Here is a 17,944-nt window from a genome sequence, read left to right as displayed (position 1 = left end):
TAAATGTTTTCCTAAAATAAACTAGATTTTCTATATTAAGCTAGTTAAGTTAATTGCTAAGTCTTAATGTTATCAGAATGGCAGGTGACACGATGCTTATTGGATATTTAAGGACTCTAGGAAACCACAAAACACAGCCTTTATTTGCAGACCTGTAATAAACATCTTAACACAAAAGCTGGGATTTCTTTTCTTTCCTGCTCCTATTGCTCTTTCATCCCATGTGCCACAGGTAGAAACGTGAATCCTTTGGTGTGTCAAAGCCTATGCCAAAGGCTACGCCTACGTAAAGGTGTCCCTAGTGAAGCCTTTGGAGAGCATCAGTTCAAAGCCTCCTCGAGTCAAGATATACACATAGACAGAGTTACAAATGGGTGGTGTGACAGACAGAGAGACAGACATTCAAACAGATAAGTTGATAGATGTGTATGACAGCTCTGTCAAAAAGATGCTTTAATGTCACACATCCCAAAAATGGGAGGTTCATTACTCTGAAACCACATCCTAACCCACATCCTATGCACCTCAGTCCTTTGTCCTTTGGTAATGTCAACAAAGTGCACCAGTCATTGAGTCATTAGTGAGATGAAAAAAACCAAGCACTGATGTCATCACAAACATGATGTGTTATTACTCTCTTAGATGTTGAGTATACAAATTAAACCTTTATCTTTATCTACACAGTTCAACTCGTTTTCTCAAAGTATAAAATAAATAATGAAAAAATATCATTTTTTTACCCAAAAAGGGGTAAAATTAAGGCTTGTTACTGGATGATGGGCCTCAAAGATTTTATATCTTTTATGTCTTTATTTCAAAATGAGATGTTTTGTGAAAGAGCTATATACATAACACATAGCATGTATAGATGTAAGGTGCTCGGGAAACTAAGGAACCTTTACGCTTTAACAACATTAAGTTCATCCTGATGGGAAGCATCATGGTCTGGTTTGGAAGCAGGATAGATGGGCTCTCCAGATGGTGGTGCGTGGTATCTTAACATGCCCGTGGAATTGAGCTCTGTAGCCTGCAGTTTATCCACAGTAACCGGGACCAAAGCCAGAAAGAAAGTGAAGGACCTCGGCCATTCAAACAACAGTCTTTTCTCTCAATCAGGGTCGCACTTAAGAATAAGGAGGAGCTACTTCTCACAGGCCATTCAGGTCCTCATCCAGGAAAACATACAGGACTTGAGCTTGGACTTGTCTGCACAACTCCCACTACCTGATTTTGCACAAACAAGTACACACATATGGACTTTATTCAAAATATTGTCATACAAAATATAGTCATAGTCAAAGATTTTCTCCTGCTAAATCACATCACCCCTGATGTTGTTGTTCGACGCCGGGTATCATTAGTCAAGTCAATCAAGACCTCTCATTCTGTCTGTGCGTTGTTGTTTTTTTCACTCTAGCAGTGGCACGCTTGCGAACCTAATCAGAGTAATTAGATACCTGGAGCAGTGGTCTTTTCATAACTAATGCGAAGTACACAGAGGGAGAGAGGTAAGACTGCCAGAGGTGCGTTCACTATTGATGTCAGTGTGTATGTACTGTATATGCGTGTGTATTAAAGGGCAATGTGCCAGTGAATAAGGTGATTCATCTCTGCCTATTGTTATCAGTGTAAGGGTGAAAAACTGTCTGCCAAATTCAGGTGTTATAGCAGACAGCTGTGTGGCTCGGCAGTTGAACCACACACGTTCATCTGCACAGTGCCTGCGAAAAGATGATAGCGAAGGTGTTGTACATACACACACACACACACATATTTTCGTCTTACAGTCCTTGTGAGGACCTTCCACTGAGGTCATTATTACTGCACTAAAAGAAAACCTTTATACTATTTACAGTTTTTAATACAAACTGCTGCTTTTGTAAAAAAAAAAAAAAAAAAAAAAAAAAATAATAAAATTAAAATAAAAGTTTTTCCCACATGGTCACATTTGACATATTCCTGCTTCACTTTCTCTCACTTACACAGTCTCTTTTGGAATGCATCTCTGGACAATCTTAAGGTAGACAAACTCCAGCCACTCGCCCTGTAACAAAGCCAACTGCTGAACTTTTTAAAAGCCATGTGAGACTATTTGATGCGTCTGCTTATAAAATACAGACTGATACTAAACGCCGGTAGACCTGGAAAGGAAACTGGATCAACTACATTTAGCTACAGTTCTGAAATTCTTTCTGAAAAACTGAAATTTTCAAATAGTCTCTTACATGTAAATTATTGCCAATGCATAATAAGCATATGACTCATAAAGAGACATGCTAGACTTTGATCGCTTTTAAGTCCTTTTCAATACAACTGCTCTTTTCTTTGAAATAATTCTGCAGATGGAATGGCATTTATTCTCAAATTCCCAAGTGCGGGGTGTGTGTGTGCGGCCTATCGTTGAAGCCACTCGGATGCAATCTGTCGCCGCTCCGCTTGGCAAAGTCACCACGGTGTCAGTGTAAACACTCCACACGACATCTGTCCCTCAGTGGCAGCATACACACACATACACACACACACACACAGAGTGGAACTTCACAAAGCCTACAAACAAGAAAACTGGGGCATTCTCAAAATCTTTCCAAATCTTCAGCATAGTGGGTCACTGGCCATCTGAAATGTTAAACTAATGCCACATTCGTGCAGCAGTAAAGTGGATCTCTGTTTAACGCAACATACAGTAGAAAGACACTGCCTAAGGCTGTGGGCGAAGATGGGTTTCATAACCAATATCCATGAGAGCAAGTCAACAAAAAAAGACCTGCCAGAGATAAATGGGCAGCACTATCCAGGAAGCGCGCTTGACTTTTTATCATCGTGTCACCTGGAGCAAATGTTTAGAGACTTATCTGACGTGTGCTTACACGCTAATACCAAACAGTTCCCATGAAAAGTGAACTTGCTGAGCACACTCCATTAAGAGGAATTAAGCTCCATCAATCGTGCTGTATTCAGCATGCTTTAAATAATGTGTGATGTCGTTTTAAAGCTAAAACATATTTTAGAACTAAATCTAGGTTATTTTATGAAACCTTTTTACCCATGAAGGTAATTTACATCTTTAACCAGGAGTTGTTTTTTTTTTTTTTTACATGTTACAAATAGATCCCACGTCTTTATTTTAAACATAAAGGGAATTTACAACTTAAAAAAAAAGAATTCGAAATACTTCTCGTTACAAGTTTATCGATACTCAGAAACATGTAATACAGACTGTTGTATAGTAAATATATTACATAAACACCAATCAACCTACAATGTTGTTTGTGATTAATGCTGTCACTTTATATCATCATTTCTATATAAAAATACATTTATATAGAAATAACTGCACAATTTATAGATGTATAGACATTTAAAATAAATAAATTTTAATAAATAATAATAATAATAATAATAATAATAATAATAATTTTCTAAAATGTTAAAAGCAAAAACATTATAAAACATCAACACTAGAATATCAAGCAATATAAAATTGTTATAATAATAAATTCTGTAATTATATATGACATATAAAAGGAATGGACAGCATGATTGTTCTACTGCATTATTTTCTGACCCTTATGATTTAAGTGAAATGGTTGATCTTGACATTTTAACCATCATCACAGCTTGTAGGAAACCCAGAGCCTATAAAACAGTGACATTTCCCTTACGTTTATAGCAGCATAATAAGACATCCTGTGAACATTGAACTTTTTTTTTTTTTTTCATCCAAATGCAAACACAAATCTCCACAGAAATGACCTTAAACTGTTACTCACATATCCTTAATTGGCAAATTTTTGCCTTCCACAATCCGGATAAAGAGAGTGCTCCTCTTGGCCATCTGTAACGGTGTACCAGCTCTGTGCTGCGATCCACTAACAGGTGATATTGTGATCATGGCAAATATCCACACAACTCATTTCAGTGAATCCACTGACACACGCACGCACACGTACACGCACATACACACACGCATCCGCGCGCGCTGGTCAAGTACTGACAGATTTACCCCAGGACGACACGCTCAGTGCGCGTGTGAAGTGAAGTGAAGTGAAAATCCGGGTTGCCAGAACGGGAATTAATACTTCACTATTAATCCTTTTTTTTTTTTTTTTTTATAAAACGTTCAGGTTACGTTTTTTAAATTATAAACACACCCAACAGCAGTGAATAATGAAGTCCAGTTTTTGAATTGATTTTTTTTTATTTAAAACAGCATTATTTGGCAACACTGAAAGAGGGCGTGGCAGCCTATGATATCTTCGTTCGCTCCACAGGAGTGACGCCTTTGTTTTGTCACGTTTTCTTTAAATAACAGCTGAATAATAATTGACTAAAATGTGAACAGTAACACCGTTTATGTATGTACGGATTGTGAAGCTTTGTGTAAGCTGATTTATTTAACGGTTATTGAAAGAGAACTGGCAGCAGTTTTAACGATCAAGTAGGTTTTTCCCCCACATGAAAGTCTTCATAACTTTCCTTTTGTCACTTTGGGGTTTTATTTCTTTACGTTCAGGTCCATAAAGATAAAATGACAAAATGATTGTTATATATATCATCTGTCTAAATAAGTGCAGCGTTAATTTGATGGCTTGTGCGCCCAAAATCTGTGGAATGGTGTTGGAATAAGTAAGTTAAAGTGAAACTAAAAACTGAGAGTGAAAACTTTAAAGACCGAGATTATATTGGTTGTTTAAAGGTGGGGTATCCGATTTTTGAAAGCCAATGTTGACATAAAATCACCAAAACAAACACGCCCCTAACCCAAATGGGTCCCACCCCTGTATTGATAGCTCCGCCCATACATACATACGCAACCCAGGCAACTAATGGAAAGAAATGTGTCTTTATCATAGCTGAAGTGAAGAACAATACGATAGCAGATAAACAAACAAGCAAAAATGACACACAAGCATAATCATGCAAAGGACAAAGGCATATATTAGTTCTGGGTAACAAAACAAAACCAACGTTACTCACCGATCGAGAAGGAAAAAAGCGCCTCTGCGTTGGTCACATGTTCACAGATTGGAGTTTCCCGAGTCAATAACTCCTGAGCTAAACACTGTTACTACACAAAACACGGTTGTAGCTGCGTCTCTACATTACTACGATAGAAAAGAGGTGTTATTTGTGTAGTAACAGCGTTTAGCTCAGGAGTTATTGACTCGGGAAACTCCAATCTGTGAATATGCGCCAACTTCCTGCTCCTTCAGTTCTCTACAGTGCTGGAAAGCTGATCCTATATTAACACGTCCTACTTCTTACCTTATCGTAAGCCTTTCTTCGCTTTCTTTCTTTGTTTTTATTTCAATGCTAAAACCGCTTTCTGCTAATGTCACACATGCGCACTGAACACTCTCTCCGCCGCATATTGACAAGACACGCCCCTTTCTGCTCATTGGCTACACGTTTGTTTTGTTTTTGTTTATTTTTCGGCCCGACTCAGTTTTCTGAAACATTTCTCAAAAATCGGAGACCCTACGTTTAATATCAGCTCTGATATATAGTGCTAGACAGCTAAAATAACAAATAACTGCAAAATTGAACAGATTTTCAATATCCATTTACAGACGTCGCTGTTTCGTTTCGTAACACAAATGAACATAAACACAACAACAAGTTCAACAACAACTTTAATAAACATGAGAAGCTGCATTTTTTTTTCCAACACTGAGATTGTTGTTTCTGAAGATTTTATAGTTGCGGAAAAATCAGCGAGTGCTGAAACTGACGACTCCTTCCAAAGCAAATATTAATCACTATTTCTTTACAGAAAACTTCACCATTTTTTTTTTTTACCTTTTTCAATCCTTTTTATTATCCTGTCTTTTTTATGGGAATCTGTATTTAATTCTCAGTGTTTATTTTCTATGCATCATTAGATAAATAGGTTTCAAAAATATGTTGTAGTAGCAGCAGTAGATTAAATAGAAGTCCCTGTGAATTAGCTGTTTCTATAGAAACGAAAACAAATTAAAACAAGAGCGTTAATTTAAATATTGCGTTTGGACTGCTGTCAAAACTGCTGTTTCTAGAAATGAATCAACACCTACTGACATGTTAGAAGTTCAGCAGCACTGTGCTTGCGCATACTGTTGATATACAGTACATATATTTTTAAACATATATGGCATACACATGAGAACAGTATAAAAGAGGAAGGAGGTTGGGATAAAAATAAGACCATTTTTGATTTGCATATTCATGAATACATGATTACATTCTTTGATACATAAGAGGTATGCAGATGTACCTATCATTCTATCGTTTTAAAATAGTATATTTCTTTTTTCACAGTGACAATTGTTATTACAACTGTATACCATGTTTACATGTTTTTACCTTCCATTATTATTAAATATTTGCATTCAGAGCACTACATGCTGTTTTAAATTGATCTCGGAAAATGTAGAATGATTTGCTGGTATCTTTTCAATCTTATTCTGCACCAAAAAGTCTAATGTAGTTTGGGTAGCCTTCTCTGTGTGTGTGTGTGTGTGTGTGTGTGTGTGTGTGTGTGTGTGCGTTGGTGAGACTACTGAAAAATTGTGAAACCAAGAAAAAAAATAATTAAACTGTCTAAAAGGAATTGAAACTTTTCCCTTGCAAACAAAAGTGCCTTTTGATATTAAAGTCTTATCACCACCAACCATATGTCTACACAGAAAGATAAAGCATCTGGTGCTCAGGGAAAAGAAATCTGAAGGACAAATGTCATGTTTGCTTTTAGATAGAAAATAAAATGACTGAAATCCTACAGTGAGGGAGAGAAGGTGTCAAAATGCACACATTGTGGGGACAGAAATATTTGCTCTAGGATTAATGTTGAGGTTTGGTAAAAAGGTCTGCTATGATTATAGTGTGAGTGAGGAATGACTCATTCCTCCCAGCAGCAGAGGGGTTTTCCGAGGATGCTAGAAAAAGAGAACCTTTCATACTCCAGAGAGATTTTCCCATCGGAATACCAAACAACAAATGACAAATAGGAGCACAGGCCTGCTTCTGAAATCTAGATTGCTTGAGGTGTTTTTTTAAATTGAAGCGTTATTTTCTTGAGTATGAGTAATCACGGAGTGGAGGGTATTGTGTCTGCATGTATGTGTGTGTGTGTGTGTGTGTGTGTGTGTGTGTGTGTGGGCTTGGGTGACTCACTGGCCTACAAATCTACCCATAGAAGAGTGACCTGGAGACGACAGCCCAGCTTATGTGAGCTTTCTGTTACTCAACCATCTATCCGCTGAGGTCATACATGGAACTTTAGAGTCTGACTTTAGTTGAGAAGTATTTCACTTTATTTAAAGAACCCAAGAATCCTCAATGTATGATGTATCTTGTTGAGATAAACTCTCAACTGAAACTGGTTTTCTTCTTTTAAGTGCATTTAAAGGTGATGTTTGTAATCTGGTCAAGTGTTCCTAAAAAAAAACAACAACAACAAAAAAAACAAATAAAAGCATCCATTCGCAAAATGTCCTTGCAATGGATTTGGGTGGCCTCTTCATTTCAGGTTTGTGTTTAGATTTTTTTCTGGCCCTGAAAAAAATCTTGGCTGAAAAGGAAGCCGTAGAGGTGAGGCGTGAATTCAGGTGCGAGAAGTCGCGAATGGTTAGGTGTGTTGGAGGAAAAGAATAACATTGCAATTTGTCATCCAGACAGCAGAGGGCTCTAAAAATTCAAACTGCCACTTTAAAGTCATAAAGTCAGTTGAAGCTCAATGTGTTTCATTGTTGTTACAACTTTATGTGGTTTGTAAGGGTCTGGAACAAGGTTTTGATTATATTTCTCTTCAAAAGACAAGAAGTATATTAATAAGTTTTCCAAAATTCTTGGTCCAAACTCCTGTGGTTATGCTCAAACATTTACAACTTACCATTATTACATATTACATATAACAGCTGGTAGTAGCTAGATATTTGCCTTTCACTTTACTGACTTTTTTATGAAACTGCTGTCCTGGAATTACTATTTAGTGGTCAATCTGTTCTCATCCATTTTATTTTCACAGAAAATGTGCCAAATCCTGTGGTTTCAAATCCAGGCAGCGTTAAAACAGTACATAGATATCAGTCAAATGTCTGATTTAAAAGAACTCATGATCTGCTCAGCAGTTCCTCTCATAATTTGCCATTAGAGGCTATAAAATGTGTAATTGAGCTTTATGGCAAACAGCTCCACCTGGTGAACATCACAATTCAGTAAACATTAATTATAGCACGTTCACACCTCTTTGGATTCGTAAACATTTTGTTTTTATTTCATATTGCCTTGAAAGTTAAAAGCGGTGCAGCATGAATTTGAGTTTTTTTGTCTTTTCTGTAATATTAATGATATTTCATTACTACATATATCTTATAGATTTGATATATTGGACTTATGCCATTTAAAATTGTACATTGGTACATTAGAGGTAAGTGTGTTTAAAATAACTGAAGCAGTGGCAATGACAGTATAGGAAGAACATCTATCTATCTATCTATCTATCTATCTATCTATCTATCTATCTATCTATCTATCTATCTATCTATCTATCTATCTATCTATCTATCTATCTATTTGTCTATCTGCCTATCTGTTCTTATCTAATCTACATTCCAGTCACCCCAAACACAACACACCCAAAGTTTTATAAACTAAATAGTGAAAAGTCTTAAAGGATTGTATTTCATTACCACACTTTAAGTGTTAAGTATGAATAAGCCATTAGATTGCAGTGAGGATCTTGAGGATCGGTGCCACTAGCCTTACCTCAGTAAATTCTATGCAAAATCTCAATTTGAAAATTAGAGGCATGTTGAAGTAAGTTTTGCTAATTTGCCAATATTAACTTCTGTCTATATTTAACTAAGTTAGCTTGTTTTTCTTTGCTAATGCCAGGTAATTGATTATATAGCTAGCATAAAGGGTTAGGCAGCAAGTTATTGTGAAGATAATGGTTAATATTAAAAATTTAAACAGCAAAAAAAAAAAAAAAAATGAACAAAAAGCATAATGTTAATTTAATCTCATCAGATAAAAATATGAATTTTCTTTTAATACATTTAAAGTTTTTCAATTTTTGAAAAATCTTAATATTAAAAAAATATCTTTTTTGTTTCTTTCATTTTTGCACATTTTTTGGCTGGATATGTTCCATTGTGTACAACTTTGAATTTATTTTAACTTAAGTATAATTTCTCATTACCACTGTATAACCCTTTATCTTATATTCTGCTATGTACTGTACACTGTTTCCACCAACATCTGCTTATTTATCCAATACCGATTCTATAATATACTATTTGGTAATATATGAAAAATTCTATATGAGAGTTTAAGAGTTAATTACAATTGTACAATGGCTAACAGACAATTAAACATATTAAAATTATTTGTTAACGCATTTAATAATTTTTGATCAAAGTTGCTCTATAGAATTTCTAGAAGTTATAATTCTAAACCTAAACCAAAATATATTTGTTTGAACCAAACCTAATTTGAGTTATTTTATCGTATTTGACTATTTAGCAATTTTTAAAAACATTTTTACATACTGATGTATGGAGCTTCATTACGAACATAAATACTGTGCTATTTAAATAAAGATTATTATTACTAATAACTGAAATATTATTAATATTTGCGGTAGAAGTAATAGTAGTATTAAAGAGAATTTTAACAATTATCCAACTAGTTTGACTCCTTTTTGATTTTTAGCCACATTTGCATTTGATTGAATTATTTCCTAAAGTGTCAGATTTACTGCTGTGAAAATTAGCAAAACTTTTTTTCACATTTTTTGCAGGGTAATGTTATCTGGATCGCTGGAGTGCACGTGAGTGATGACCGTGGTGGTTTTCTGGGGCAGGGTGGAGTTTGTGGTGTATCTCTTCTTATTCAGGTCTTGCTCATATGCAGGGTTGTCATAGGGGGAAGGATTCTTTAGGTGGTGCACGTCATAACTGGGAATACGGAGGGATCCGATCAGCGAAGGTTGACGCCTCACTTCATGTGTCTGTGTTTTCCCTCTGCGGCAGCAGCTGAAAGAAAAACCTTTCTGTCAGCTTTTTAAATCAGACTGACAGCATGGCTACAGTTTGGCTACAGTTTTTTTTTCTCTTTTGCACATAATTTGCATTTAACCCTTTGCTTAAGAACAAGATGAAACACATGAAGACTGATTTGACAGCAAACATTTGCAGAACCTGGCTGATCATTTATGGAAGGCCTTTTCAGACCTTTTCAGATTTGATTAACCTAATTAATGAATGAATTTTGCCATTATGCAAATGCAAACTAGACTCATTTACGTTCATCCACTGTATGTTAGACAAATTAGAGGTGTCTAGATACCTGGAATAAACATAGTCTAGCCTAAAACTTTTAGTGACTGCTATAATTGGATTAGAATAAAGGCTAAGAATAAAGGTTTGATTTTTTGGCATCCAAATCTTTAAACAAATGAAACAACAAATGGAACCAAATGCAACAATACCACGAATGGTTGTGACTAAAAACACATAGAATAGTATGATGAACTGAGGCTGGGGCTGATTTACTGACTGTAGATATACGGTATGTGGCAGTATATCAGTGCCAGTCACCACACATAGATTTTGTTCTTAATTTGCAGTAATATTTTTCAACCTGTTTTGTTAATACTAACTAATCTAAGAGTCATAGGTGTAATAAACGTGAATGAAGAAAGATATAATTTCTCTTAAATGAAACTGAGGGAGAAACAACAGGCGGATGGACTAAGCACACATCCAATCAGAGGAACCCCGGCAGTGAGGAAATTAAGAATGCAGCTCCATATCTGCCTTATTATGTCTTGAATATTTTCCCCCACAAAATATTCTTATTATGGCATCGATGAGACCTTGTGACATAACGTAGTGCTCAACACAAATACATTCATTATCAAGCTAATGAAAGACTTTGAATCAAATGATGAATGCTTTAAAATGAATTTTTCATTTTAATGGTTGACCTACCAGGCCAGAATTAAGGCAATAAGTAGAAGCAGCAAAAGCAAAGCCACAGCAACGGAAAGAATTGTTGTTATCACCACCATTGCAGCAGACCTTCCAGCATAACTATTACCAATACTGTCTGGACTTTGTACTGCAAAAACAAACAGAGAAAAGTTATGATAAAGGTTTTTTAAATTGATCTCTCCAAGGACTAGATGAGAGGACTCGTGATTTCTTACCGTTTTTCAGAGCAATGTTGGACGACCACTGTGTCTCTGCAAGAATTCCTTTGGTGTTACTGACCAGAATATACTTAAAGCTAGTGGAGGGGTGAGGGGGTGAAAACAGATTACATATGAAATTAATCACCTAACTTGAGTGACTATTAAGTCTCCAGAGTTAAATAATATTTGGAGAATATATATATATATATATATATATATATATATATATCTGTATTACCTCATATTCGCTCCTGTAGGCAATACGCCATTGCAATCAGAAGTCTGACAATTACCACCTGCTCCAACTAGAAAATTGGAAGGAGAAATGCCAGGGCAGGGTATTTTATCCAGACTATTGATCAGGGTCGTGGAGTAATCAGCTCCAATAGAAGTGTAGGCACTTGTATATGGAGCGAAGAAACCATTAGTTAGTTTGTTCTGATCGTACGTGCTTGTTGCTATGAAGAAGAAAAAAATGCAAACACAAAAAAATTGTAAAAAATAACTAATAAAAAATTAATATATATATATATGGGGATGTATTCGCATCAGTGGTTAAAAATAAATATGATGAAAGAATGTGATTGTACTGTTAGCTCACATTAAATATAAGCACATAAAATCTGAAGAATTTAGAGAAACTTTATTAGTATTAAGTTGTAAAAAAAAAATGGCCCTTTGCTGCTTTACTATACTTCTCACTCACTCATTTTCTACCGCTTATCCAAACTACCTCGGGTCACGGGGAGCCTGATCTCAGGCGTCATCGGGCATCAAGGCAGGATACCAACCCATCGCAGGGCACACACACACTCTCATTCACTCACGCAATCACACACTATGGACAATTTTCCAGAGATGCCAATCAACCTACCATGCATGTCTTTGGACCGGGGGAGGAAACCGGAGTACCCGGAGGAAACCCCCGAGGCACGGGAAGAACATGCAAACTCCACACACACAAGGCGGAGGCGGGAATCGAACCCTATATTACCCTATATATCGAATACTATACTTTTGAACAGTAAATGTGAATCCAGTGTTAGATTATAATTTTCATTTTATTTAATAGTTGAAAAAAAATTTAACAAAATGAAAAACTAACCTGAGGTAAGTGAAGACACAAGCCATACAAAGCATTGGGTTTTGTCAGGACACAGTGCGGCATTTTGAAAGTAACAATTTGGATTCTGAAGGCTCACAGTGTTAGTAGTGACTGGTACGGTCACATCCGGCGAAAGGTCTGGAATGGTATCGATCGAATCTGTTGAACAAAGTGAACATGGTTAAAAACAACATATTGTAGGCCTCAGATAAATATTATATATTGGTTACACTTTCCACCAAGGTTCCCTTTAGGATAAACACTACAACCTTTGCCAGTTCTTTTTTTTTTTTTTAAATTTATATAATTATGGGTTTTCAATTATGGGCTTTAAAGGTCTTTGGTGTTGATCCCTAAAAAGTCAGGAATCAATAGGTATATTTTGAGCAAATTTCCATGACCTGATGTTTCTCACCTTGTATATGGATCATTAAGTAAAAAATCTAATATAAATTAAACAATATCAACATTCTGGAAAGTTCTGGTTTAGTATATTCTTTTAATTAGGCATAAGAATAAACTTATTCCTAGAAACTGAGATATTTTTTATTTTAATTAGAAAGAAATTCTAATTTAAGAAATGCATTTTTATTTATTTATTTTTTTAAAGGTTTATCAAGTTTATAAAGGTTTCTAAAGAACACTGACATTTTTAAATTACAGTGATGCATAACTTGCATACAATTAGGATACAATTAATACGATTAATCTATTAGCAAACAAGCTTCTCAGGGATATATGATTATGTATGAGGGTGAGACTTAACACATTCCTAAAAGTTGTTAAAGCAGTGTTCAAGAAAGTGGGGGGAAAAAGTCAAATGTACGTAAATATATACAGACTACGTGTATATACAGATGAAATTTATCCAAGAATCTTTGTCAAAAATTGCATCATGTCTGAATTAGTACTTTGAACTGTGGTTTCGTGGTTTGATCAGTTCAAATAAATGTAATTAAAAAAATAATTTAGTAGTAGACGAGCATGATAAGCAGGATATTATTTAATATATCAGTATTAAAGGTTTGGGATGTTATTATCATTACGTTACGTTATAACTGTAGGTCTGAATTTTCTTGTCCTTGCCAACAAGGACTACAAGTCCTAGAATCTACAAGTTCGGTCTTGTCTTGAGTTTCTGTCAGTCATTGTTTGATTATAATGACTTCTTTCTCGCGTCTGAACACAGAGCAGCGAGCGTCTAAAAATCTAGACTTTTATTTAATACATATTTGAAGTATATACTTCTAACTTGTAGCAAAATTAAAGCAAAATTTCATTCCACAAACAAAACCACCCTTAATTAGCTGACGGGGATTGGCGACTACCGCTCCCAGTTTAGCGTGTAGGTGCCATGAGATTTTCTAACAATTAAAAGATGAAGATTACGGAAACAATATGGCAAAAATGTACGCCGCTATAGGCGGAGGAGTGATTCAAACAAATATTTATTACGGGAGTGTATGGTTTATCATGCGTCCAAAACGACTGAATTGTTCTTCAAACAGGATGAACCTGAAAAAAAGGTTTGTGCATGGTGAAGTGATGACTACACACCAAAATTAGATTTTCAGGACAGTATGTTGGACCAGATATGCTCCTTCTTAACCTCACCAGTATGTATGGTGTATTTTAATGTGTAATATAAAGAACAAGCCAACCTTAATAAAATGCCACCAGTGATTCTAGTTAATTCTACAAAGTTCTGATGCAAAATACATTCCCTGGATATTCCACACCCATAAAGTGTTCACTCGTGTGACTGGGAGAACATAAGCATATGGTTTACATAATTTTCTTCTTCATCATAAAATGACCTGGTGTTGCTCTTGTGGATAGGCGTGAGGTCATCCTCCCATCAGGATAGTAATGTCTTGTCATTGGAAATGACTAAATAAGCGTCTCCCTCTGTACAAGTGTGTGTTGGATGCACAGCTGATTTCCAAAAAAAAAAAAAAAAATTCTTTAAAGTTTCTCTCTCATAGATTTTTTTGGTCTCTTCACCATCAAACATATATGAGGTTTTTTCCCTAAAATGTTAGAAGTTGGAAACACACAATTGTATCACATCTCTTTATATGCCATAGCATTACAATTTCCTTTCACTGGAACTAAAAGGTCCCTATTGGACTCACAAAAGAGACGTTTTTAAAGTTTGGATTGAAAGAACTTGAGCTCTGACTCAAGTCCGCTCGACACCTTTGTAAAGAAATTGAACACCGACTGCACCTCAGACCTCGCCCTTCATCAGTGCCTCTCAACTCACTAATGCACTTAATTTCACTGAACGAAACCATTCCAAATCCTCGCAGCCACGAGCCAACATCTAGTGGAAAACCTCCCCAGTAGCGTGGAGTATATTATAATAGCAAAAGAGGAATAAACAAATGGGTGTGAAGGTCAGGTGTCCAAAATCATTTGGCGATAGATAGATGGATAGATAGATAGATAGATAGATAGACAGACAGACAGACAGACAGACAGACAGACAGACAGACAGACAGACAGATAGATAGATAGATAGATAGATAGATAGATAGATAGATAGATAGATAGATAGATAGATAGATAGATAGATAGATCTAATACTAATTTTAAATATATTTGTTGAGATGTTATAGAAGCTTTGCATTTGTAACAGATGGAGAACGTTATTTAGATAGAGAGACAGTATATAAAGCACTCATATGTATATCTTTCACAACCTATATATAGTATTACTGATTGATGATGTGCTGTCACAAAACTTTCGTATGTTGACTATGACCATATATTTAATCCCTTATATATCTATTGGTCTTCCAAAATCCTCAATAGCTCATCTGCAGATGGTCCAGAGAGCAGTGTTTTTAACACTCGGTACAAAAAACACAATCATATCACCCCAGTTTTGGCCTTTCTTCTCTCGCTCTCAATTCATTTTAGAATACATTTACATTTACATTTACAGCATTTGGCAGAATACAGTTTAACACTCATTTAATTGTTTTTAAATCACTAATGGGACAGGCACCTAAGACCTAACTCATTCTTACTCAGCAACTAGGTCCCTCATGTCTTCTAAACAAGCTCTCCTATAGCGTTTGCAGTAACTGCTCCTCGCCTATGGAATCATCTCCCTCCAGACATCAAAAAACATTTTAAATCTATGCTAAAAACATATTTTTATTTGTTGGCTTTCCCATCCTCTTAACCTGGCCTTACTGTTTATTGTTAACAAATAACCTCCTTCTACATCTTTTTTCTTATACTTATTGTTGCATAAGGTCATTTATAAGGTGTTGTAATTTTACTTGTGTTTTCAGCGTACCTACTTTACATGATAGTGTTGTAAGCTAATTTCCATGCAGAAAAATAGATGAATACATAAAAAATATTTAAAAACAATATAAAGGATATTTTTCAATAAAGTGAAAAATACTTACTGATTGCAAAGGTCTTACAGAGTATTACACACGCCAAAAACAAGGCTAAGCAGGCCTTCATTTTGTAGTCAAGCAGTAAGGACACAGTGTGCTTCTTGTCATGAAATGTTGTGTGGATCAAACCTGGCAGGTTTCACCACTTAAAAGCCTTTCTACTAAATATCATCCCTCCCATGGTAGAAGGAGGATATAACAGTTAAAGGGAGTGGAGTGTGTGTTTTTGCATTTCTAGTGGAAACTGGGAGGTGCAAATGACAATGTCCTGACAAACCAAAGGATGGTTCATTTTTGTTTTGTTTTTTTCTTTCTAAGTTTGACTTACAGTCTTACCATAAGGGCAAAAGCCCTGAAGCCTAAAGATATGCTTTCTAAATCATCAAACCACAAGTAGTTCCAACCGTGTGACCAAGAGACACCTGACACCAGAATGGAAAAGGCTGATTTAGAGAGTAAACTTGCAAACACAAACATTTGTAGTGTTAAAAAAAATAGAGTACGAGTTCCCTGTTGGGTTTTTTCCTCAGCAAAATGCACAAATAACGGCAGAGACAATATATCTTTACAAGGGGTAAAGGAACAGCACCACATCCTTCGTGACCAGTTGCACATCCAGAGCAGTAACGTTAGCCAGAAAAAGAAAGGGAATTTTGTACAATTTCTGCAGTTAGACTGAGCAAATGGAAATGCTACGTCTAGTGAGATTAACCAGTCGAATTAAAAGGGATGGGTGAAACCAGTTCGCCCAGGACCTGTATGAACAACATCGCAATTTTTGATGACTCAGCTTTGTTGTTTGAAAAAAAAAAAACAACAAAAAAACCTCTAGCTAGAGTCAGAGTCATGTAGTGAAACAGGATAGACCAACACGCAGTGAACATTTGTTACGGTTTTTGTAATATCTTGAAAATGTACAATTGAAAAAATTGAAAGTACAATTGAAAGTGAAAAAAACAAAAAAAATGTTGAACGGAATTTTTTTTAAAAATGTTTAAAAAAAAATAAAAAAATAACACAAAATATGGGCATGTCTTCTTACAGTTCAAGGCAGAACCTTGTGGAAGGTTTTCAAGGGACATGAATATTCATTTGTTTGAGATTAAATTCTCAAATCTGATCGGTTTCTATGGCAACAACGTGTTCACATTCACTCGTACGGTGGACAGAATCAATGATCGAATCAATGCAGAATAATGAACATTGTATTGATTGCTGTTTAACAAAAACAAGATTACGAAAGTCTGTCCGTCCATTTTTTATGTAGCGCTTATCTTACACATGATTGCAGGGAACCTGGAGTTTGTTTAATCGGGACACCCCGGATAGGGTGCCAACGAATCACAGGGCCCAATCATATAACCATTTACACACTAGAGAGAATTTAGAGATGCCAATCAAGCTACAAAACATGTCTTTGGACTAAAGGAGGAAAACAGAGATCCCTGAGGAAACCCACAAAACACAGGAAGAGGACGCAAACTCCACCAACAGAACCGCACTATACGGTGATAGTTTTTGTATAGAGATGTAACATACTGTATATGTAACATTTATAAAATGTGTCTACAGCGTCAACGCTTTTTCTTTGCAGCTTTTCAACATGACATGGTGCCTATTTTTTTTTTTTTTCCATTCTGAGAAAAAGAGGGTGGTGACAATCGTTTGTAGTGTTTGTAGACATTACGGCACAAGCAGTAACAAGAAATGAGTACATGCAACTATAAATGGATAAAAAGCACAATAATGAAGCACACCTTTAATAAGTGCCTCATTCCTTACATCGATTTTGGTCAACAGTTCTGGAAATCTGCTAGCCGGACACGCTGATAAACTTAATCACCTCCTTCTGAATGACCCCATTAGTAATATTTTTTTGAAGGTAAGATGTTGGCACACACAAATACGTACAAAACATCTAAAAATGTTCACAACCTCACAGATTTTGCTAAAGCCATAAGCATTTCCAATTTCGTGGTTCAAAAAAAAAACAAACAACAAAAAAAAAAAAAAACACAGGCAGGGATTAAAATATGTAAAACTCTTGATTCCTAAGCATCAGTCAGAGCAGCTATAGACTCGTTGTTTATGTCCTCTGGCTGTCGTAGTTAAAAAATCTAAATGCTTCCATGGTTACTAAAATATGAACCAGAGGCTTGGCTCGACTTCTGAAAAGTTTCAGAATGTTTTTGTTTTTATTGACATCGCAAGGTGCAAGTGTAGCTCTGGGAAAGAAACCTCATT

General features: G+C 35.7%; 2 protein-coding genes across 2 annotated transcripts in view; both read right to left on the bottom strand.

The window, feature by feature from the left end:
- rasa4 (RAS p21 protein activator 4) overlaps positions 1-3,998 on the bottom strand; it is a 32,674-nt gene extending 28,676 nt beyond the window's left edge. Inside the window, exon 1 of the mRNA XM_060863304.1 lies at positions 3,771-3,998. Coding sequence (XP_060719287.1) covers positions 3,771-3,892 — 122 coding nt within the window. The 5' untranslated portion in view covers positions 3,893-3,998. The remainder of the gene's footprint in view (positions 1-3,770) is intronic.
- Positions 3,999-8,226: 4,228 nt separating this feature from the next.
- Positions 8,227-15,866, bottom strand: upk3b (uroplakin 3b). The gene is made up of 6 exons (XM_060863000.1): positions 15,707-15,866; positions 12,282-12,440; positions 11,415-11,634; positions 11,192-11,271; positions 10,974-11,103; positions 8,227-10,016 (listed from the first exon to the last, which is right to left on the bottom strand). Exons 1-6 carry the CDS (start codon positions 15,765-15,767, stop codon positions 9,767-9,769), a joined length of 900 nt encoding a protein of 299 aa, XP_060718983.1. The 5' UTR covers positions 15,768-15,866; the 3' UTR covers positions 8,227-9,766.
- Positions 15,867-17,944: the final 2,078 nt, after the last annotated feature.

The sequence above is a fragment of the Tachysurus vachellii genome, chromosome 26 (assembly GCF_030014155.1).
Source record: "Tachysurus vachellii isolate PV-2020 chromosome 26, HZAU_Pvac_v1, whole genome shotgun sequence".
Classification (NCBI taxonomy): Eukaryota; Metazoa; Chordata; class Actinopteri; order Siluriformes; family Bagridae; genus Tachysurus; species Tachysurus vachellii.
The sequence above is the reverse complement of the archived record's forward strand: the minus strand, read 5'-3'. Positions and strand labels throughout refer to the sequence as shown.

Coding starts and splice junctions, on each gene's coding strand:
- upk3b (XM_060863000.1), bottom strand. CDS start 15,767: ATGAAGGCCTGCTTAGCCTTGTTTTTGGCGTGTGTAATACTCTGTAAG. Junction 11,272..11,414: donor CCTACAGGAGCGAATATGAG/GTAATACAGATA, acceptor CCCCTCCACTAG/CTTTAAGTATATTCTGGTCA. Junction 10,017..10,973: donor ATTGCCTTAATTCTGGCCTG/GTAGGTCAACCA, acceptor TTTTTCTTTCAG/CTGCTGCCGCAGAGGGAAAA.